General features: G+C 41.4%; 2 protein-coding genes across 2 annotated transcripts in view; both read right to left on the reverse strand.

Annotated features, from left to right (window-relative positions):
- LOC131893397 (uncharacterized) overlaps positions 1 to 4465 on the reverse strand; it is a 5576-nt gene extending 1111 nt beyond the window's left edge. The window contains exons 1-4 of the mRNA XM_059243406.1: positions 4120 to 4465; positions 2925 to 3110; positions 1916 to 2113; positions 892 to 1120 (exon numbers count right to left, since the gene is read on the reverse strand). Of these exons, the coding sequence (XP_059099389.1) occupies positions 892 to 1120; positions 1916 to 2113; positions 2925 to 3110; positions 4120 to 4267 (761 nt within the window). The 5' untranslated portion in view covers positions 4268 to 4465. The remainder of the gene's footprint in view (positions 1 to 891; positions 1121 to 1915; positions 2114 to 2924; positions 3111 to 4119) is intronic.
- An 11192-nt stretch (positions 4466 to 15657) lies between these two features.
- LOC131893235 (uncharacterized) lies at positions 15658 to 18442 on the reverse strand. Its single transcript, XM_059243210.1, has 7 exons — positions 18209 to 18442; positions 18002 to 18125; positions 17800 to 17921; positions 17634 to 17728; positions 16293 to 16377; positions 16146 to 16223; positions 15658 to 15912 (listed from the first exon to the last, which is right to left on the reverse strand). Coding segments are annotated over exons 1-7 (615 nt in total). The 5' UTR covers positions 18210 to 18442; the 3' UTR covers positions 15658 to 15802.
- Positions 18443 to 22874: the final 4432 nt, after the last annotated feature.

Here is a 22874-nt window from a genome sequence, read left to right on the forward strand (position 1 = left end):
TGAAAGAACATATTATCTCTGAATAAGTCATCGAAATGACTGATTATCAGGCACCCTAATATTACTCACGGCCAGTTCATAAACAGGTTGAGAAGGCAGGACAGCTAACATTCGCGGGAAAAACTGCCAACAAGGCCAGCCGCGCGGCATTATTCGTGAAATTCCGTCCTAATAGGACGTGAGTGTGACAACCTCCACCCGCCGCCCACCGGTTGCCCCAATTTCACGATATGCCTCATCCATGATCTCACCTGAGGTATTAGGTGCGGCACTAAAGAGAGCATAAACACATACACTTCCTCTATAGAGATTTCACTTGCAGCATGCATGCTACCAGCAAAATTGATAACAATATCCGTCTACAATTCAAGATAACAAAATGCCTCTGGCAACTGTTTCTTATTAAATTTGCCACTGGTTCATGATTAATGACCTCACACCGGTGCAGTACCCTCTGCACAGAATGACCTTCGTCATTGAGATGACTCAGGTAAGAGAAATATGTATTTCATATGAATTTTAAGGAATATGAAATAGATGATATCATATGTCAGATTCAAGAGCTAACTAATTGTGCTCCTAGTTTACACTGAGTAGGTTTTTGAAAATTTTAGATTTTATAATGTATTTAGGTACGTAAGTTTTTTGTGTGGGCTAGAATTCCATAAAGCAATAAAATCAAAGTTATTCCCTAAGACTTTTTGAGGTAGAAAATTGCTAATATTTGCTTAGAAATTTATCTAAAAACTTGATAGGGTTTTTTGAACACTGTGGTCACGTTTTGTATCAAATGGAAGCAACGTCGGAATGTCTCAAAATGTTTTTAGGCATAGCAAAAGGCTCTGAATTTTTACGTGTAGCCAACCCGTCAACAACTGACCAAATGGTTACCTACGATTTTTCTCATCGTGACGAGAATTTCTCAAAGTTAGCTTGTGAGGGATGAGATGGTAACCCAAATCGAATACGAAATGGCCAACTCGAGGCTTTGATATCCAATACGTGAGGTGCTTAATATCACAAAGCGAGTCAATCAATGCAAATGACGCATTATATCCCTCCCATGATTCCTCTTCCAACACAATTGGTTGGATTGGTTTCACCACATGAGGCAATGGCCCTAAAAGCAGTAAATCTCAAACAAACATTGTAAAGATTGAGTCATCCCGAGCGTTTAGGTCGGTTATCAGGCCCTAAGGTGAAGAAGGAATATTACGTATAGTGAAACACCATTTGCTAGAGTTATCATGGCATGAAAGTGAACGATGATGATCCCCGGAGAACGATCAGAGTCGCCAATAGTCTCATTCTATGGTGACAAGTAGATAGACAGAAGAGATTTTTGCAAGAAAGACCGACCCAAAAGAGTCGCTGATATCACTCAGGATGCCCTAAACCCATGTTAATTGTTGAACGAACAGGCAATTCACATAGCCCACCAGAACGAAATACCAGCGCGCCTGGTAATCTGAAATTAATCAAGCTCCTTTTATTGGCACGCCCCTTATTGGAAGGCAGCTTTCAATCTTCCGCCACGTTGTGCAAATGTTGGGCGCTTGGTGGAAAAAGTTCCAAAAAAAATCTATGCTATTGGTATTTTTCTAGTGGCTGAGCGGTCTAAGAGTCAAAATAAAGCGAAAAAGGTTTCTATCTACTCCCTGAAAAAATCTTTCCTTTGGAGCCACATCCTATGTTCTTACTAACAGGGTACTTTTGGGGCTACGTTTTGCCCATTTTTTGTCCAGAAAATATTTCGTTGACATTTACAATACACAACCATAAGGTGATATTTGTTAACAAACATACAACGAGGGCACAAGTCATGGGTTGATTCAATTGAACTTGGCAAGTCGTTTGTTTTTTTCAAAACGAACCGAGTTGCAATGAAAGTTCGGGTGGGACATGTACCTATTACCATAGTTTAGACATTTTCGACGATTCTGAGCGCAAGCCTCCACATAGATGAACGCCTCGGTGGGACAACATGAAGAGGGCGTGTCCATCGAGATCTTAACTCCTCGACAAGGTGGAGTTTCCTTTTCCGCCCAACGTGTCACTGAAGCGGTGCAGCACCCTTGATCTAATCCCACAGAGGCGTAAATAGGGCAGATATCTGAAACATTGCTTAAAACTTTCAGTTTTGTTGCTTTCGTTGGGTCCCTACTAGTAGATGATTTTTTTCAAGGTATTGATTCATTCATTACTTTTGCTCTAGTAGATAAAGATAAGCTGCCAAAAAGCCGGCGAAGCCAAGACACCTCAGACGAACTTTATTAGCAACTAAAAGGTAGCGGAATGAAATAAAGCCTCCAAAAATAGCACCTTGGCTTCTAAAGGGTTCAAGAAGGGTAAACACTACATTTTTGAAAGCTAGTGTTCATAAAAGGAAAGTGTACTCAATGACCAAGATAGATCTTTGATTCGAATTAGATGCCAACCGACTTTCAAATGAAATGTGTTTGACAAACGAAATGCGACTAAAATGCCAGTCATGGCCTCATACACGAATTGCAATAATCAAATTTAGGTCTAAAAATTACTAAACTTGATGAGTCATTGTCTCTTTTTCCTCGCTTGAGCTCAATGTTTTGTTTCTTATGATGGCATATTCGCCGGGAATAAACAGGCCTTGATCCGTTTACAAGTTTAACTCCCTACCCCTACCAAAGTTGACGATTACTGAGACTCCATTTAGGTATTGGGGGCATTTCTTAGATCAGTATGATTAATGGAGATCTAGTAGAGGAGCTACGTTTCTGGAAATCATTGCCCGCTTCAAATATATGTATTGGTTATGTCACATTGAAAACTGACCATCTTCCAAGCTCTAAAATTGACTTTGATTCCTAGCACCGGGAATAGTTTCAGTTTCTTTTTCGCAGAGAAGATTATCAAGCAGAAATAACAACTTAAGTGATACTTACAGGGTTTGAAATGGGAAATACAAGGCATGTGCCTTGTCGGGCAAGCGATCCAATCGTTGTTGGTACACGTCGACTCCGAATCCTCAAATTCCAAAGCAGTAACTCGATCAGCTACGGAGAAGCTTTTGCAACACTTGCTCCCACTGTCAAAGGCCGCCGGAAATTGGATTGGACAAGGCTTGGCAACTATAATATAAAGCAAATAAATGTCAGTTTTTCCTCCTTTTTGACTTTTTTGCTATGTATCTGTGATGACCAGGGGTCGGATAGATATTTTTTGAGGTTGAATTAAGTTTTGTAACTACTTTGGTCATATTTTGGGCAAAAAAAAAACTATTGCATAATTTTTAACCATAAAATAACCTAAAACCGAGGAAAAACGCGGGGCAATGTTTGTCCCAACTCAAAAATTTGTTTGACATTAAAACCCAAGCTTTCATTAACAGGAAGTGTAACTCTCCCATCGTTTGCCACCAAGACAATGTTCTGCAAAAAAAACTCAAAAATTTGTTTGACATTAAAACCCAAGCTTTCATTAAAAGGAAGTGTAACTCTCCCATCGTTTGCCACCAAGACAATGTTCTGCAAAAAAAACTCAAAAATTTGTTTGACATTAAAACCCAAGCTTTCATTAACAGGAAGTGTAACTCTCCCATCGTTTGCCACCAAGACAATGTTCTGCAAAAAAAACTCAAAAATTTGTTTGACATTAAAACCCAAGCTTTCATTAAAAGGAAGTGTAACTCTCCCATCGTTTGCCACCAAGACAATGTTCTGCAATCCAAGTGAGAGCAGTCTTGATGTCAGAACCAAAACCAAGGGCCTGATGAAGACCGGCAAGAGACCCAGGGAAATAGGTGAGCCTTTCTGGTGTCCATCCTTAAACCTTTGGTATGAGGAGAACTTCATCCAAGAACAACGAATCCCTTTACAACAAACAACAGACCGAGGGCAAAGATCTGGGAGTGTACTGACCCCAAAGAGCAAGGAGATCGTAAAAACTATGAATCAAGCAATCTTTACCCTAAATACCACATTGATGCTTGTATATCCAAACAAGTAAAAAACTATTTTCACCTTTTTCAAACTTATTTTTTACGCTTTCGGAACTTATTTTGGCTGATTTTCGTAACTTAAAAACAACTACTTTCACCAAAATCACAAACTGTTTTTCCAACCACTGGTGATGGCTAACCTGCGCCCATAATACGAACAAAGTCAGGCCCGAGGGTTGTTCCCCTCACAATGAGGGCCAACGTCCATCTTCGATTAACCCCAATCAGGGCCAACATCAACACTTTAATCAGGGATTTCGGGAACTTCATGCCGGTCGAACTCTGCATCGAACAATGATCTTGCAAAGTGACGAGGTTGGGATTCACTAGGCATTAATGTCAAGGAAAATGCAACGACCAATCACTTATTTGTGAGAATTTCGCAACATGATTTCGCTGTCCTGGCAATGGTTTACACATTTTTGTTTTATGCTTCATTTTCTGACAGTGAAGCCCAAAAACAAAAGTTGATTTGGCAACACATGAAATGCATGTGACAGGTAGCAGCAATGCACATCAACACAATTATGTAGGCCCATGACTATAACTTATGACGTTGCCATTTTAGAGTTGAAACATATAAAAACAATACGATTTCTTATTGTTGCATTATTACGAAATTGGCATTTCTCCTACCTGAATATTCGGCGTGTAGTTAGAGATGTGTTAGCGATGAGCACACCAAAACGGATGCTTTGTGGATGCCTGTAACTTGTTTGGGAGCATTCAGGTGGAGAGACATGATATTTATTAAGGGCCAGATCTGTGGACAATCGCAACTTTTTTGGCCCTTTGCTGTTCGGCAGTATTTAGCGGGCATGGAACTCTAGGAGGACCAACTGCCGAAAGTTCCCACTTCAGCCCAAATCCAACTTGCATCATGCAGAGACACAGACACTATTTGTGTAGTATCCATCAGTACCAAGAAGGTTCGTTTGGTCATGGGTGCGGCTTGTCTAGCTGTTTTCCCATGGAGACGCTTCACACCCGTTAAGGAAAGCGTGATTAACGCTTGGCTAGCAGGATTCCGGACATGGTTCTCATGGTGGTGATAAGGTACTACATCTGCTACGGCCATCGTTCCCGACGACTGAGACGAGTATTCAAGACCCTTCATTCTCTAACCAAGCCAAATAGCTGTCCACAGTTATGGTTGTGACTGGCATTGAGCAAAGGCCAAAGTCAAAACAACAATCACGGAGACAGCTTCAAGCGCTCTTGCTTTGCTTCCATGTTGAAGGAGCCTTAGCAGCCTTTTGCATTGACTTCTACCCGCGATCCAGCTCTTTAATAGACGCAATAAAGATTGAGAATGCAACATTTATTTGCAACATCAACAAAAAGAAGTACAATGAGAATTTTGGACGCAAGCCGTGAACGGTTCCTTAACAGTGCCATCAATCTCCAGCACCATCACATCGAAAGCAAACAGACAAGAAAAGGTTGAACAGGTTGATACATTTGGCCCGGTACATGGCAAGTGTAGGCGGAACCATTTTGTTAGATGGTCGTGAGCCGGTTTCTGACTAGTTGATTCCTTCAAATGCAAAGAGAAAGCACGAGTCTGAAGGACATAACACATTTGGCGTTTTTAACAAGTCGACATAAATGTTCACCAGTATCTGGCAAAACATACGGCTAGAAGTGTGATGCTGGCCATTTGGAGTTAGTTAGCCAGGAGAAAATAAGGAAAGCAAAAGGGGTCCGTTTTGAGGGTAAACTTGTTAAGCTTCTGTCTCTGGATTTGAAACTGGCACTTTTGAGAACTGTTTTCCCTTGGTTCTCAATAATGGTGTGGCGCTCATGACAATGGGGTGAGTTACTTTTTTTGTTCATAATTCTGCTTTTCACACTTTGATTTCGAAGGCAGTCAATGGCTTGAAAGTCAAAACCAATTCTAAGGCCAGGCTGAAATCAATCAGATATCTGCTTTTAGTTCAAACATGCAAAAAGTGCAAATTAAATGTAAAAAGGCGCAAATAAAGGTGAAATGTGTGAATGAGTAAAAGGTTAGACTTTCGTGACAAAAGTTCATTTCGCACAATTTACCCCTTTGATGGTTGGCTTTGTCGGCCAAACTAGGCTCATTCCTCCTACTCTAACACCTATGATATATAATATGATATATATAAATCAATTGTAGGTAGCTTTAATATATTTTGTCGTCGTGACTCTGGGGCAATAGTAACGAAAATGCAAGCAACGAAATCACAGTTATTCGTTCATCTTTTCAAAAACGGATTTGTGATCTCATTACATTTTGTAATGGTGTAATTGTAACGATTAAAAATGATACACTTTACTTGTTCCTTTTTCACGCTCCAGAGTGGCATTGAATTATTTTTTTCTCTCTTGACAACTGAGGAAACTTGAAACTTTTGTGCAATCTTAGAAGATTTTGTTTTTATTTTTTGCTATTTCAATGTATCTTAAAGAGGGAAGGGAGGATCGGGCTGAAAATAGTGCTTGCTCCTCCTATACACTTTGAAGGTGTATTTTGTTTTCAAATCCTGTTACACTTGCACTACTTTATTAAAAATTTCTCCTCATTCACATTTCGTTGGAAGAAAAGACCTGACTGAGAGCGAAATCTTCTTTTGGCCTGAGCATAGGGAAGATTTCTAATCTCGAGAATTCATAAAACTGAGATTTTTCCCATCATGACTTTTTGTGAGATTGTTGCAAACCTCCAACAATCATATATTTGTCTCGTCGAGACCAGTAAAAGATCTCTGATTTAAATGTGAAATGTCTCGATGATATTTTCCTCCGACAAAGGCAAAATATTTAATACTAATGCTCGTTAAATATTTTAAAAGAGACTAAAGATGTGGAAGATACTTAAAATATTTAATTGAATACTTGAATACAAGCGAACAATATCAATGCCCATAAGTGCATCACGTTGGAACGGATCTTTTATTCTGAGCGAGTAACGGTTGTGTAATGAATTACTCTTTTTGTCCACAGTAATTGTAATTGCAATCCGTTCCTTTTATTGAGCAACGATTAACGCCCTGTGTAATTGTCAGTAGAACATTGTCCATGATTTTCATGATTTTCTTTGGTCAAATGACGGTTTGCCTTCCTTTGAAGTCTGGTACCAAAGGTATTGATCGCACCCTGAAATTATAGATGGGTGCATTTAAAGTCACAGTTAGGTTGCGTCAGTTCCTTGAGTTCGTTGCGTTAGATAGTTCTCCAGTTTCATCTCTCTTCATATATCCCCCTTTTTTTAACTTGAATACTTAGTGTAAAGGAACGGAAAAGAAATATTTACCAATGACTCAACCTTACTCAATCAGTTGTTTTTTTCCCGTGTGATCCACATGCATGTACACTTTGTTTTTACTATCCGAATTAAAGCATCTTCATATATTAGGAGTACCTTTCCATGGCCCAATAGAAGTAACGGATCTACTCCCAAGACCACGACAAATCCTATCCTCGCCATGGCAGCCAGACTTTTTGATATCCTCATCCAGGAATTCGAACGAAATCTTCGTGCCTGGTTAGCTTGAAAGCGCCATCAGTTTCCCGCGCGAAACATGGTTTCCCAACACGGGGAGGTCACAAATGGGGACGGACGCAGATGATTTTGGGGGTTGAGAGTGATTAAACAGGGATAAACGTTATTCTCCACCGATTAGTTGGCGTGCCTGGTTAGCTTGAAAGCGCCATCAGTTTCCCGCGCGAAACATGGTTTCCCAACACGGGGAGGTCACAAATAGGGACGCAGATTATTTTGGTGATAAAGGATGGCATGACTTCCCAAGATACTTTGATCATTCAAGCTGTGAAAGCTGATGTTGCTAAAATGGAGGTCCGATATATAAGTTCGTTGCGGGAGAATCTTGCTGGATTTTGTGAGGAGATGGACATAGAGGAGGCTGGCATGAGCAATGATGTTACTAAGTTCAAACGTGTGATGGCTGGATTGGTTCAATTTGAGAAATGTGAGATCAAGATTAAGCGTTTGGTTGCCATGAGCTCATCTGATCCACAGCATAAGACCAGACTTTCCAAAGTTAACAACACTCTTAAACCAAGCGAACTAAGCCTAGACAAGAGTAGTCTTGGTGAGTTCACAATGTGGAAGAAGGCCTTCAAGATCTACTATTCGTCCAATGCCATGTCCGAGTATGACACTGTGGAACAACAGGGCTACTTCTCGAATTGTGTGCAACTCAGTCTCCAACATAGGCTCAATGCTGAGATCCAGGATGACATGCCTATTTTTGGCGATGGCAGTTGCATGAAGGCACTTGAGATGGTATTTGTCGAGCATATCCCTACTCTGACCCGACTTGTTTCGTTCTTCACATGCCACCAGAAACAAGGCGAATCGTTCAATGATTGGTATTTGCGTTTACGTATGGAAGGCGAGGAGGCCGACCCGACCAATTCAACCGTTGAAAAGATTGATGTCCTCAGGATTTGCACTGGTGTATATGAGAAACTTTTGAGAAAGGAATGTCTTCGTCAAAGCAACAAAGATGATGTTAATAAGATGCCCACCAAGGATCAGCTTATCTCAATTGGCCGTACTTGGCAACGCGCAGACAGGGTCGAGTCATCCATCGCAGGAAACTCCATGGTGAATGCGGCTGAGACTTCTTCGTACAAAGCCAAGAAAAAGGGTGTCTCTCAACCTTTAAAGGATAATACTAGTTGCAAAAACTGCAACAGGTTCACCAATCGCAAACCATGAGATATGCCCCGCTAAAGAGCGTGAATGCACTTTCTGCAAAGTCATCGGACATTTCAGCCCATGTTGTGAGAAGCGCAAGGCTGTTGAACGCTCGACGACTAACCCAGATTATTCACATACCTCCCCCAGATCGAAGCCTATTTTATCGGCTACTGTCAAAGCCAAGGTTTCCACTTGTTTGGTACCCGCGGTCAAATCATCGGGATTTAACTTAGAGTTCCAAAATAAACCCGGCGCTGTGTCAATGGCCCGAATGTCACGCAATAACCTGTCTCGCGAAACGCCTCGGGCTCGCATTAACATATGTCCCGTTGATGGCGATGCTTTCTCGATGTTCGTGCTACCTGATACCGGTTGCACTGAAACTTTGATTTCAAGCGACCTTGTCCAACGTTACAAGATTCGTATTCTGACGGATTACAAACCCGAGATTATGGCTGCCAATGATTCTGCTCTCGTATGCATGGGTTACGTCAAGTTGAAAGTGTGCTATTTAGATAAATATGAAAGTGCGATCGAGGCATATGTGACTTCAGAGCTACGAGAGGATATTTTATTTTCCTGGCATCACATGATTGAAATGAGAAGGCTTCCAAGCTCTTTCCCTCGGTTGGAACAAGATCGTATTCATACCTTTGCTCTGAGTTGTCGTCACAGCTCAAAAAAATGAGTTTGACGAGCTTTATGATCTCTGTGATAAGTATGCAGACATCTTCAACGCACAGGTTCTTAAGCCGATGAAGGGTGAGCCCATGCACATCTATCTCAATCCTAATATCGATGTCACACCCATTAATATCACAGTGGCCAGACCCGTTCCATTCGCTTTTCGAGAAGCTGTCGAACGGGAGGATGCTTTCCTCGATAAATCTGGCTTTACTGAACCTGCTACAGAGCCCACCACGTGGTGTAGCCCCTCTCTGGTGGTGCCGAAGCCTGATAAAGTGAATGAAGAGGGTGAGATCGTCAAGGATGCCAGAATTGTGACCGATTTTTCTGCTTTGAATACAAAGGTGCTTCGTCCCACTCACACTTTTCTATCACCCAATACTAGCAGCATCCATCCCTCACGATGCTCAATATTATATGGTGGCTGATCTTTGTAAAGGATATCATCAATGCGAGCTGGACTTCGAATTAAGCTAGTCGATGACATTCTTGCCTACGGTGCCTGCATGGAGCAGTTGAAAAGGAGCATCATAGAGGTTTTTCAACGTTGCCGTGAGAATCACATCACTCTCTTTCGCAAAAAGATCCCAGTTGGTACTCAAGTCAAATTTGCAGGCTTTATCATTTCTCCAGAAGGTGTTGGACCTGATCCTGCTAAGATCTCTGCCATCTCAGAATTTCCCAGTCCGACTAATCTTACTGATCTTCGCTCCTTCATGAGACTTGTTAACCAATTGGGCCAATTATTCCTGATTTAGTCCATGCTCTACAGCCTTTGAGAGACCTTTTGAAAAAGAACGTGGTCTTCAAGTGGATGTGTTCCCATCGGGAGACCTTTGAAAAGACTACATCCCTTCTAGTTGGCCCGAACAGTCCGATACTCGCCCACTATGATCCCAATATGCCGGCCAGCCAGCCACTGATGCTTCAAGAACCGGTTTAGGCCATGCTTTACTCCAACTCCATGGTGATGGAATATCGAAACAAGTTCAATGTGGATCTATGTTCCTCAATAGTGCCCAAAGAAATTACTCTATCGCCGAGTTGGAAATGTTAGCAATTCAGAAAGCCTGTGAGAAGGGTCGATTATACTTACTCGGCACTAGTTTCACTGTTGTTACAGATCATCGCCCGCTTCTCGGCATCGTCAACAATACGACATCTCGGAAATGGACAATAAGAGACTCCAAAAACTTGAAAACTAAGCCTTCTGGGTATACTTTCGATATTAAATGGGTCCAAGACAAAAATCATCATATTGCTGACGCCCTTTCCCGGTCACCAAGATTTGCCGCCGAGGAGGAAGATTATGAAGACTTTGGAAAGCAAGGCACTATTTGTGTTGTCAAGGTGGACCCAAAAGCAGACCGACCCCCAGCTCGAAAAAGTGCCATTGAAGTCTCTGCCCATGTCGCATCCTGCCAAGGTGTATTTATTGTAAGCAATGGGATGAAATTTCGCTTGATCCTTTCACTGGCTTGTTATTGGTTCATATCAAACGTTTAATTGTGCCTGAGGCTGGACGTAAGAAAATCCTTGCCAATCTCCATCTTTCTGATCAAGGATTGAGGATTACTCGATTGCTGGCAAAATCTTTGTATTTCTGGCCCGGTATCACCAACGATATCAATCAAATGATACAAGCATGTTCTAAATGCCAGGAAATGAGACCAAGCCAACCCTATGACCCTATTCAATCATCTGCCGCTTCAAGACTGTTTGAATGCGTTTCCGTTGATTTATTTGAGGACAAAAACAAGAAATATCTGGCCATGGTTGACAAGTATTCAATCTGGTTGTGTGTGTCACCATTGAACAAGACCAATACTGGGTCGATCATCAAGATCCTTGAGCAATGGGTCATGGAATACGGCATTCCTTGCACGATCAAGTCAGATGGAGGTCCTCAATTCCGTTCAGAGTTCAAGATATTCTGTTCCAAAGTGGGAATCCATCCTGAACATGTCTCTCCATATCACAGTCGAGGAAATGGGCTCATTGAAGCCTTTGTTAAAGTGTCCAAGTCTATGCTTGTGAAGGTCGATTGTAATGGGAGGGGGGCCTTCCAGCAATCACCCTTAGAATGGAGGAACTGCCCACTGGATGATGGATTGAGCCCAGCTCAATGGCTATTTGGTCGACGCCAACGATCTTTTGCACCCGCATCGTCCCGTGCATACGAGAGAATTGTCGACCAAAACATTGACAAATCACTCCAAGATAAGCAGAACAATGAATCGAGCTCTAAGGAATACCATGATCTCCATGCCCATTCCCTCAAGAAGCTTCCAATCGGTACCCATTTTCGCATTCAGAATCCTCAGACCAAGAGATGGGATCTCACTGGAACCGTTCTGGACATGAGATCCTCAGACAGGAGTTCCGTTCTCGTAGTGGATGGCGTTCAAATGCTATGGAACCGTCGTTTCATCAAGCCAATCCAAACATCTTAATCAGATTGCCGTGATCTGGGTGAAGGTGTAAAGGAACGGAAAAGAAATATTTACCAATCACTCAATCAGTTGTTTTATCCCCTTGTATACTTTGTTTTTACTAACCGAATTAAAGAATCTTCAAATAACAGAAGGAGTACCTTTCCATTTGGTAAGCATTTTTTCTTGATATAGTTCTTGGGCGTGTATCCGATACAAGAAAATGACATTCTTACCATAGTTTCATGTCATTTTCGATAAGACATTTGATCTGGTCGGACATTCGAGTTAGTTACCCTTGAACATCCTTGAACACGGACGTCGGCCAACCAAACGAGAGCAACCTGCCACCTAGAGCTCAATAACCCAATGAAAGACGGACCATTTCCTCTAACCAATATTTCTAGTGGACTTTGACGCCTCGAATGGCGGCCTACCGTTGGAACCCACATCTTGAGCAATTGCATCATCAATTATCATCAATTAACAGTCATGTAATGTCCTATGAGATGTATTCTCGCAAATAAACACTTAAATTAGTGTAGTTTTATAAAGTTGTGCCCAGGCTTCGACAAATTAACTTACTCTTTTATGTCTCTCTTTCTCTTCACTCATATTACCAATACTGTTTTTCCCCGTTCCTGATGATTGGGTGGTCACAGCAATAAGCGATTAAATGCTTCTTTACTTTTTACCGTCTTAAACTTTCTTGATAGTTCAATGGGCACTTTTTTCTTTTGTTCTACTGCCATTGTTTCGATTAGCTCAGGGGGGTTGCCATTAAATGTCGAACTAAATGTTCTGAAGATTCTACCAAACATTTGGCAGGGCTTTGTGTAACTTGGGGCTGAAGGTGGTCTTCAAATTTGGCGCCAACTTACACGATTGCTCTTAAATCCTTCAAAAAATAAAGATGAGGAAAAAATGCAATAGCATGCTTAATATACGTTACGCAATTTTCGCCTGCATTGTATTTTGGCAATGTTAAGCTTCGGATTTATCCAAATACATTAATTAGTATAGTAGAAATCAAACCAAGCAAGTCCATGTTAAAGGACTTTTCAGCGATTGCGCGAGTTCGTCGAATTTAGGTGACTTTCCATAAATTGAAAGAAATCAATGACATGGGAACAATTGACAATGTGTGCCTCAAATGGCAATTTTTCTGTTTATGCTAAAGCCAACCTGCACTGTCATATTGATTAATTGTCAATCGAGCGATTCAATCAAAAGTTAGTACATATACTTCTCTCATCAAGTAAGATTTTAACTTGGTTTTCATGTGCCTTCCTAATCAGTCCGAAGGAAAGGATTTAAATATTGTGTGACAATAGAGCATGCTGCGTTTGACTGCATCTCAATATGTGTGAGGAGATCATTACTGCATGTGCTCTTCCCGTAAAAAGTTAATTGTGGGAAAATTCTAGTACCTACACTTACCAAATGTATTGCACATGAAGTCCGGAAACAATTTAAAAGCGCATTATGAATTTTGAAAGAAAGTCAACCCGTCACTTTTTAGTTTGGAGCAATATACTCGGCTCGTATGTTCCACTAAAAGTCCTGCTTTAGAAAAGTAAATGGTGCCCCAATTTCCAAACCCATGCTGGAAATGATAGGTGGTAATTGCACGTTTTGTGTTGGGCATTATATTTAGAAATCGTTTGGATCATCAAGAAACCTGCATTTCAATCAGACGTTAAGAGCCTATGCTTTTATTTGCATAAATGATTTTGTGTCAGTGACGTGGATCTGTATTTCAATATTCCCTCGAGCGTGAAAATCGTGAATGGATACTTGAGTCGATCTTCCATTATTTCATCATTTTATTGGGCAAATGAATAAATACGAGTCGAGAATACCCACAGAATTCGGATTTCGGTTCCACGCTTTCGATTTCACGTTCAAGTGCTCGGAATAATCAATGAAATACGTTTCATAAAATGATTGACTCGCCAAATGTTTCGCGGTTTCCACTCACTTTCGAATCGTGAGTTGGGAAATTGCCTGAGTTCATTTGATGTGTGCGCGAGTTGTTGTTCCCACAAATCTGTTTTAAGTTGGTCAATCCTCCAGACCTTGCACGGGGGGAAAGGGGAAGGGGAAGGGGTTGTTAATCGATCTCTTGAAAGATGATCATCGGAATGATGATGGACTCCTTCAGAATAGAGTGACAAGACATGGTCATCAAATCTAAGCTGTTGTATGGCGTTCTCAGAATCAGTTACTCTAGACAAAGAAATATCCAAAGTTCCACATGTCACCGATTGATAGGTATCAATTTCACCATGGTTTGTTTCCTCTTTGCTTAATTTTCTCCGAAATTGGACTCGACGCTTTTTTTGCCCTCTCTATCCCTCCAAATATGGGTTCACTTCATTGTCAATAATCCAATCATGAGGCTCTTGAAACACCCTAGGATTTTGTGGTTTGTAGTTCTACGTAGCTCACCACATGAAGTGCGCCCAAGGGACTCATTTGTTGTTCATCTGTATACAAGTAAATGTCCTGAAGTTAAGTGACGAAGAATAACTTTAAAATACTTCTCCTTAGTGTTGGCAATATCAATATACCTGTAAAAGATTTTACAATGGCTTATTTCTTAGGTTAGGGCAATTTAGGGCATTCGTTGGAAATGTGAATTGTACTTTTATTCAATATTTAACGAAAATATGAATCATGGTTAGGCATCACTTTAACTAGTCGTGGTTTCAAGATATGCAACTTAAAAAAAAGCTGCATTTGTTCTCTAAAACCTTCCTTATGTTGCATCTTTGGGGGTGTTTATTGTTGACCTCTTTCCGAAGCCATAACCCCTTGATGTCGCTTTCTCATAACTTTTTTATTCGAGGCTTACTAATAAAGCAATCATCTCGAGGAAAGTTTTTCGAAACACCATGAGTTGTTATAATAAAGGAGGGAACGTGGCTTTTTTCAAATGTTGACATCAATCCGAGGTACAGCCACCCTCTCCAGGTTGGTTTACTTAGACTATGTAGCCTTTGGACAAACCCCTGCTCGACAACTCGTCTCAGATTCCGGAGTCAAATTTGGTTTGAAAGCAAAGGAGGAAATCTTAGATCGAGAACAGGATGTACCGTACTTTACTACAATCCAAATTGTATTTTAAGGTACGATCTTCCCTCGATCCAGGCTTCTGTAATTAGCTTTAACAAACTAGACTCCGGAAACCGCAATCCAGGTAGCTCTTGGCCAAGCCTCGAAATTGGGATATTAGGATTTCTCCCACGTTGCGTTTCTCTTTCGACATGTTTAATTTCTCTAGAATGGCCTGTCGAGTGTCTATCATAATACGCATAGAAAATCAATCTGTCGTCACGGTTTTTGACCATACTCCCACACCTCACCCGCCTGCTGTACGGCCAAGGCNTTTAAGCACGACGTCAAAACGAGGATGTCATTTCAATCGTGTGATTTGGCTGTTTTGAGAACCAATCATGGCTTTTCCTTGACGGCTATGGATGCATGTATGCATTTGTCTTTGAAATGTTTTAGCTACACTTTTTTACTTGAATTATCTTGGCAGGAAAAGAAAGGAAAACGGTAAGTTGAGGTTCTAAATTGGCAGGGTCGAGGTGAATGCCTGAATTTTTATTTCAAACTTTTGATGGCACATCTCCGCCCTCAGTTCCTGAGGCACAATGTTCCAGGTCCGAAGAGCTCGTGGAATGAAGCACCTCTTCAGGTTTTTGCGTAGACTATTTTGCTTAGAATATCGCCGAACATGAAATCAAGAGTGACTTTTAGTGTTGTTCATCCAAGCTCTTTGTGAGCCCCACAAGAGAATCCGCATTTGTCGATCAATTTAGACCCAAGCTCTTAACAACAACAACAACAACGGCGTATTGTGTTTGAATTAACAAGTTTTTTATTCGTTACTGTCATTGCAAGAAACATATCGAAGTTGATGAAGTCATGTGTCAAATCCTAATACATGTTCTGGTGTCTTGGGTGGCAACCAAATTGTCTAATAAAACAAATGCTCGTTGATTAACACGGCTTTTGTCGGAAATCCAAACTGAATCCTCCCAAATCGGCCAAAGCTCCGGCTTCACTCGATCGCGAATGAAATCCCAACACGAACGGAAAACCTCGCTCAGCTGGAAAAAAAGAGAGGAGACCAATTAGCTTTCGAGATTATGGCACTAATTCAGACCAAATCATCATCTCATCGCAGATTGAACATCATCGATCACCCATGGGCGCACAAGTTCAGACCGCTGTTTTGGGTGAATCCACCAATCAGTAGTGCCAAATGTCAATCATATCATTTATGGAAGAAGTAGAACGAAGGGAAAGACGAGGAGGTCTTTCCCGAGATGAACGTACTTACACTCGAGACTTCCGGGGACGGCGGTTCCAGGAAGGCTGCCAAACACCTTGTTGCACCTCATGGAGGGCACGTAGGTAACTAGAAACAACGGTCACCCTTAGGAAATAGTTGGCATTCGAGAATAAGCTACAATATCATGACACTTACCAAGACTTTGTGAGGCCTGCGGAGAGTCTAGGTGTTGGATGATTTGACTGGGAACCGTCACATGACTTAGAGGCATGCAATTGTCCTACATAAATAAGAATGTCACGCATTAAATCATTAGCCTTAGACGGTGTTGCAAATTACACCACGCCAAGCTCGTTTTCAGATTTCCTGCTGTAAAGTACAATTGCGCCCTCTTCGAGTACCATTATCCTTCTTTGTATTGGATAAATGAACACAAATATCAGTCCATGGCTTCGAGGTCTCTTCATTTCCGATGGACACGTCATTGTGCACTACTGGTTTTTCAGTTTGACACGTTTTCCCACTTAAATAGAGAGCTTCCTTTGATTTGACGGGATTCGCTGGGGCAAGACATAGACAAGCTGAGATTTCACCACTCTTGTACTGTCATTTGGTTTGTTCAAATACGAAAAACGGATGATTGAGAGTTTCGAGGAACTGGTTGGCTGGCCACACCCTGGGAACCAATAACCAATTAAGAAGTGAGATGTTTTTCATTCCAATTTGACGAGATGTCACTACCTGGATTATTCGAGAAATTGAAATATGCCAATGACTGGATCCGGACATGTCCATCACCCACTGAGTTTAACGAGTACGTACGTGTTTTCCTTGTTCTTTTGAGTAATAACTTCTGAAGACATCCTTCCTATCAGTTGTCAGGGTCTCATTTTCTTAAGGCTTTACCAATGCATAAGCTGGATCTTTTGTTCTCGAGCCAAGATAGGAAATCTTTCTTTTTACTTCAACAAGCTGTGCTCAGATGTCGGCATCAGCGTGAGAGTACAAGGAAGGGTTTCTCAACAGTTTTCAACTCGATCGTGAGTAATGGCTTCAAGAGTGAAACAGATATTTGAACACGCACGCTCCATTGCTTCCTCGACCGACGATTTTCATTTTCGAATCCACTTGTTGTGATTGCCTATCTTACGTTGGCGTGGAGTGAGTACATTATCATTCCCATTATCCGTCTCAGCGATCGATTTGAGGTTGCACATGCTCTCTTCCCAGAACAATCGCTTCCAAGAATGCATGTTTCAATCAATCAGAGACAATCATGTCTATCTTTCAGTGGACAGTGAAGGATGCAATTCAAGACGGCAAACCCGGAGCTTGAAATGGAACTCGTAGTCAATTCATGGGCGAGCCAAATCCGTCAACTCTACTTCGTTGGTGAATGGGATTTTATATGGATATTACTACTTCTAATGCAATTAATTTTTCGCCTTGAACAACTGGGAATTCCATTCATTCTCAGTGGCGAGCGGTAAGGCAGTCCGGAAAATAGAAGACAGACAAACGCTTGTTTTGGTTTACCGTAACGGTGGCCGGGTCTCCTGCCGGAACAGGACTCAAACTGAACGGGTCCGGCGTTGTGATGGGCGTCTCCGAGTAAACCACCGAACAGTAACCTAATCGTTCATCGATTATGGATGGATTAGTGTCCAATCCCGATTGAAACCCAAATAACAAGCCAGCCTACCCTCGTTTTGGCGAATGCAATTGCCGTAATGTTGGTTTTCCAAGATCTGACCCCCGGCAAAGTTATAGGAGGTGATTGTACCCGCTAATCCCGTAAAGTATTGGGTGCATCCACTGGGCGCGCTGGAAGAGGGATAACAAAAGTGAGGGCTTCAAAAAACAATCCCAACCAAGCCAGTCTTTAATACGAAAAGTACCCTTACCGATATGTGCTAGAGCAATGAATGTAGGTCACTTTGATGTTATAACGCCTTTCTCCTGTTCCTGTTCCTTGGAAAATATCGATCTGCCCAGCCACATTTCCGCTTCGGCCGCTTTCAAAATACACTGAAATGAGCCCAGTTGATGAGGAGCATTGTGAGACGTGCTTGTTCCTATCTCGCGAATCTAGTCAATGATTGCAAACTTACTGTGTTGGCCAGTAAGAGTGCCACAAACTGCCGGAGGAAAGGCGTTCGCGGATCCCGAGTGAGGGCTGAGCACCGTCAAACTGTCCCCAATTCCTCCACAAGAGCCTGAGAACGAAAACGGGCTCAAAAGAATGAACAGCACTAGCTAGCTATCAAGAGCGAGCGGCTGTGACCACATTTAAATTTAAATACATGGGTACACATATTTAGTGACACTGGACGAGACAACTCGTCAATGGCTGAAGTTTCAATTGGCGGCATCCATGAATTGAAGAGACGGAGCTCTTCTTCTTTACCCTGTAACCCTTTTCACCCATCAGCATCAGCAACATCAGCAACATCAGCATGCATCCATGAAAGGAAAACGCCTCTTGACACTGCCGGAAAATGGTGCTTCTCCTGTCTATCATGGAAAACGAATACTGACGATTCAAAAGACAAAATCCATTCAAGTGCTCCCACCAAGGCAGAGAGTAATGAACCGAAGATCTGACCGGGCTCCGGAAAATGCGTGAGGGAAAAGAACAATACAATTGATGATCAGGTCATGGAGTACGTCAGTGTTGGAGTGGAAAGCTCGGTCGAAGATCGAACGTCTTCTAGCTAGGATTTGTAGAGTTATGCGTTACCTCCTGATCAGATGTGCTCAATGTTCAAGTGCTTGATTAGGAGGCAAAGCAAAACTGAAACGTCCTATAGCGAGGTTTGAAAGAGCTTTCCACTCCACTCCAGCCAGAAAACGGTTTTCTTGTTCCCTGAAGCGCTTCTTCAAGGTCATTTCTCTATCGTCGAGTCAGTGAGGAAATGTATGTTATTAAAGAGCAAGGAAAACGAGCCGGTGGGTTGTCCAGAATCACTTGTCAATACTGAGCGCTCAGCACTCTTATTTGAATAGGTATTGCATGTGTTTCTTCGTTCATGAGTGACACACGATGGTTGGTTTTAATCCAAAGGTTAAATAGATGTCAACGCAGATCGAAAATTCGTCGCTCTCAAAGATCAAACCATTGAGTAAGGCAGGCTGCCTCAAGCCACGAGAAATCTGGTAAGTATTTAGATCTAAGAGCAATGAGAGCAGTGTTCTAGGTTGAGGGTTGCAACAAAACGAAAAGTATGATGACTAGGGTTTCATTCGAAAGTTACGTCTGGCGGTTTGAACGTCAGTGTCCAACTACCCGGGAAGGCAGACCCCCCCCCCTTGTTTTGAATCGATTGCCAAACCAAAGTTCACATAATTATATTGGATGTGGATCCGGTAAGTGGACATTTTCCGACCAAATGGCATCACGTCAAATTCAGATTACTTCAACGACATAATGACGGATTTCCGTTTCACTTTAAATGATATTGGACAACGTTCCAAAGAGAAAATGTTCCCCCTTATATGTCTGGATACGGTACAAAATGCATGCTTACTGTGCATTGTCAACACCGTTCGAGCACATGTGACCATGTGAGACCGAAACAAAGGAAAATCTGAGAATCCTATAGTGGTCTGTTTATCCAATCATCAAGTACACCGTCTCTTTTTGTACATAATGAGAGCTGGAGTAGACATTGAGGTACTTGAACTGCGCTCTAAAGAAGGACCTTCAAAAACGGGCTTGTGCTCATTGTTGGTAGGTCTAATGAAAGGAAAAGGTTCACAAGAGGTTTCCTGGGATGTTTCCACAACTAAGCAACATACGAGAGAGTCCCTAAGGAGCGACGTGCAATCTGTACCTGGTTGAGTTCCAAGGGGGAGTTGCGTTGACGATTCAAAATCCAATCTGAAATGCATGGAGACTTGAATGAGGAGCAACGCAATGTGAGTTTGATGTTATTGCTTTTGACCATATTAAAACAGGAACCGATCTTACTCCATCGTCGCCCAACACTTGTCAGCAACGGGTGGAAAGAAAGCCACCAAATTGAAGCCAAATTTAGAAGGAAGAGCATTTTCTAGAAATAGAGTTATTTAGGTCAGGTCAGATTTAAATCCAGATGAAAAGTATCATCTTCAAACACGTGGAGTTAAGCAAGATTGGGGTTTTATGAGCAACATGAATAGGGACTCGTAAGAGGGCTTCGAGAATGTTGATATAGCTATGGCAACACCTAGAGTAAGGGAAACGATACATAAAACGTAAAGATGAAGGGGAGAATGGTAATCAAGCATGGGATCAAATAAGACACAAATTCGACACCAGCGAGTCTACCAAATTTAAGTGACATGGGAGAGCATTTTCATTTGAATGGAACGTTCGGGCTCGTTCAAATAATCTACTTGAAACGAGTTGAAGACCAAAAACCGACACAAAGAAGACAAAGGAATATCTCGTGGTTATTTCTAACTTGAAGAGGAAAGCAAAAACTAGAGACGTAAAATTGTCATGTATTGCCAACCATCTTTTAGGTTTTATTTGGTCTCATCTTAAAGAGACACCAACTTTTTGAGCATTTTTAATTGTCTTTGTAATCAAAAAAGCTTGCGAATTCCTCGGCTTGATTCGAAGTAAACGCATCAAATGGATTGTAATCATTTATCAAACGCCATCCCTCCAGACTAGAGGGCTACTCCCGACTACGTATTGTGTTGGCCGTTTTTTCATTCCACGTGGGCAATTAGGAATTCCTGTGAGAAGGAAGTTCACGGAAAAGCCAATCAAGGTCCTTGTGTGCCTCCTTGGTTTAGAGACTTTGTGTGGACATCAACTAGAGTGCCTTGTCGGTTTATAAACTTAGGTCTGTCATTGAAGAGTTTCTATTTGATTATTCCTCATTGACATATGACTCCCAACTACCGAGAAGAATATGGTCATGTGGTGGGAAAAGCCGAGACATCATGCCAAGCACAACCTGCACATATATGTACGTGTCGCATCTTGCACTACAAGACAGCCAAGATTTACTTTAGCGGACCTTTTACCAGACATCTAGAAAACTGCTAATGATGGGTTGAATCAAGCTTTTGAAGTCAGATTCCACAACTGAAAGAGACTTCTTAACTGGAAACTGACCACATCCGACTCAAGCGCCTCCTAACAAATGAGGTTAGGAAACATGCTGCATTTACCTCACACGATTATCATTTTTTTTTGGTTTGGTTTTTCAGGGGTTTTTCTAGCTGCTGCAAGTGCTAATACTAATTCATTAGTACCACCCAATACTATTAAAATGAAACGCTATAATTCGTCCATTTATTACCTTTCAATCTTTATATGATATTTTTGTGTACCAACGAATTTGAGTTGGCAGACCGAGCTAGTCCTTGAATGTAGGATTGATCTGGAATGCTATCTAAAAATTGTTCCTAGTCTGACTTGAAAGATGCAACCGAATCAACCAGGCCTACGTATTCCCTACGAATATCAGAGAAAAGCAAATTAAACAATGAAGGAGCTCGAGAAGGAAGAGAAGTGGACTTCATTGTTCGAACTACCCTGGGTTTTCGAGGACTTGAAGGTGCTCTCAAAACGCACATTAAGCCTCTACGGTCATTAGAATTGGCCCTAGATCTGGATTGGGACAACTATCAATTATTTTTCTTCGTTACACCAAATTCATTCGAGTGCATCAGTTGCGTCTTATGCTAATGGTACAAAATGCAAAACATCGCCATGAAATGTGCATACTCAGTAGTAGTACATTATTTCAGTAACCCATTTGTCATGTCACTTCAGAGCCAGATCTTGCAGAATCCCTAGTTCGTTGTTGTTTGTTTACAAAAGTTCATAATGAATTTTTGCAACAAAACCAAAGGTTTTCTTGGTTATTCTTTATATTTGGTTTGGTCCCATGTTACAATTCCTCACTTCCTGTTCTTGCAATGTTAGTTTTCTGGATTCTGTCATAACAATATGAGACGAGGCTTATGTCAGTTGTCGACACTTAGTAATCCAGCGCTTTGCATCACCGTTTTCAAAAGATTTGACTTGACCCATCAACCCTTTATGGGGTTGGCGAAGCACAGGGTCGAAAAAAACTTTTGCATTCTAACCACAAATCGACTCAGAGTATAGAATGAAGCCTGTTCCTTAATTTTCAATTTCATTTGTCCACTAGCCAGCCAATGTGCGACTTGTTTGTAAAGCCGGAAGTGCACGATGCCTAATATGATGCTTGTTCAGGTGCATCTTAGTTACTTTTGTTTCAACAAGATGACAGTGAGAGAATATGCGTATAATGGTTAGGTTTGTAAAGTGTGATCTCAAATACGTACGAGCAGACACATTCATATCGGTGTTTTAACATATTTTTTAGCTAACATTGATGCCAAAGTTGCCATTTTGGTGTCAAGCGCTAATATGATTCTCCTCGAATTTTGATTTAAGCTTCTTGACACTTTTTAAATATATTTCAGCTAACTTGTTTCTCAATATTCCTGTTCGTATTTCATTTGAGATACTGCATCCTTTCTAGGATTATCCTTTCTAGTGACTATTTTGACAAATTTGATAGCTTTTCCCACCTATTCGAATATTGACCAACCTTCCTGAGTTTGTTCAAACCATTCCAAGTGACCAGTGGCTTGAAAATAAATGAGCATTTCTTTTCATTTCTGCTCATGAACCACGAGAAATAGTGCATATCTTTTCCTTCGCGTCATTTTTGATGCCCAAAAATTGATAGGCTTTCGGCTCGTTTTAAGTAGACTAGTAATAACTATTTGCAGCTCCAGCGTTCC

Source organism: Tigriopus californicus, chromosome 2, assembly GCF_007210705.1.
Source record: "Tigriopus californicus strain San Diego chromosome 2, Tcal_SD_v2.1, whole genome shotgun sequence".
NCBI classification, from domain to species: Eukaryota; Metazoa; Arthropoda; class Copepoda; order Harpacticoida; family Harpacticidae; genus Tigriopus; species Tigriopus californicus.

What these genes read in the sequence shown, in the direction of transcription:
- LOC131893235 (XM_059243210.1), bottom strand. An exon ending in CATTGCTCTAGCACATATCG is followed by an intron (nt 17,922 to 18,001) that starts GTAAGGGTACTT and finishes TCCCTCTTCCAG; the next exon opens with CGCGCCCAGTGGATGCACCC. An exon ending in GAGACCCGGCCACCGTTACG is followed by an intron (nt 16,378 to 17,633) that starts GTAAACCAAAAC and finishes TTATTTATGTAG; the next exon opens with GACAATTGCATGCCTCTAAG.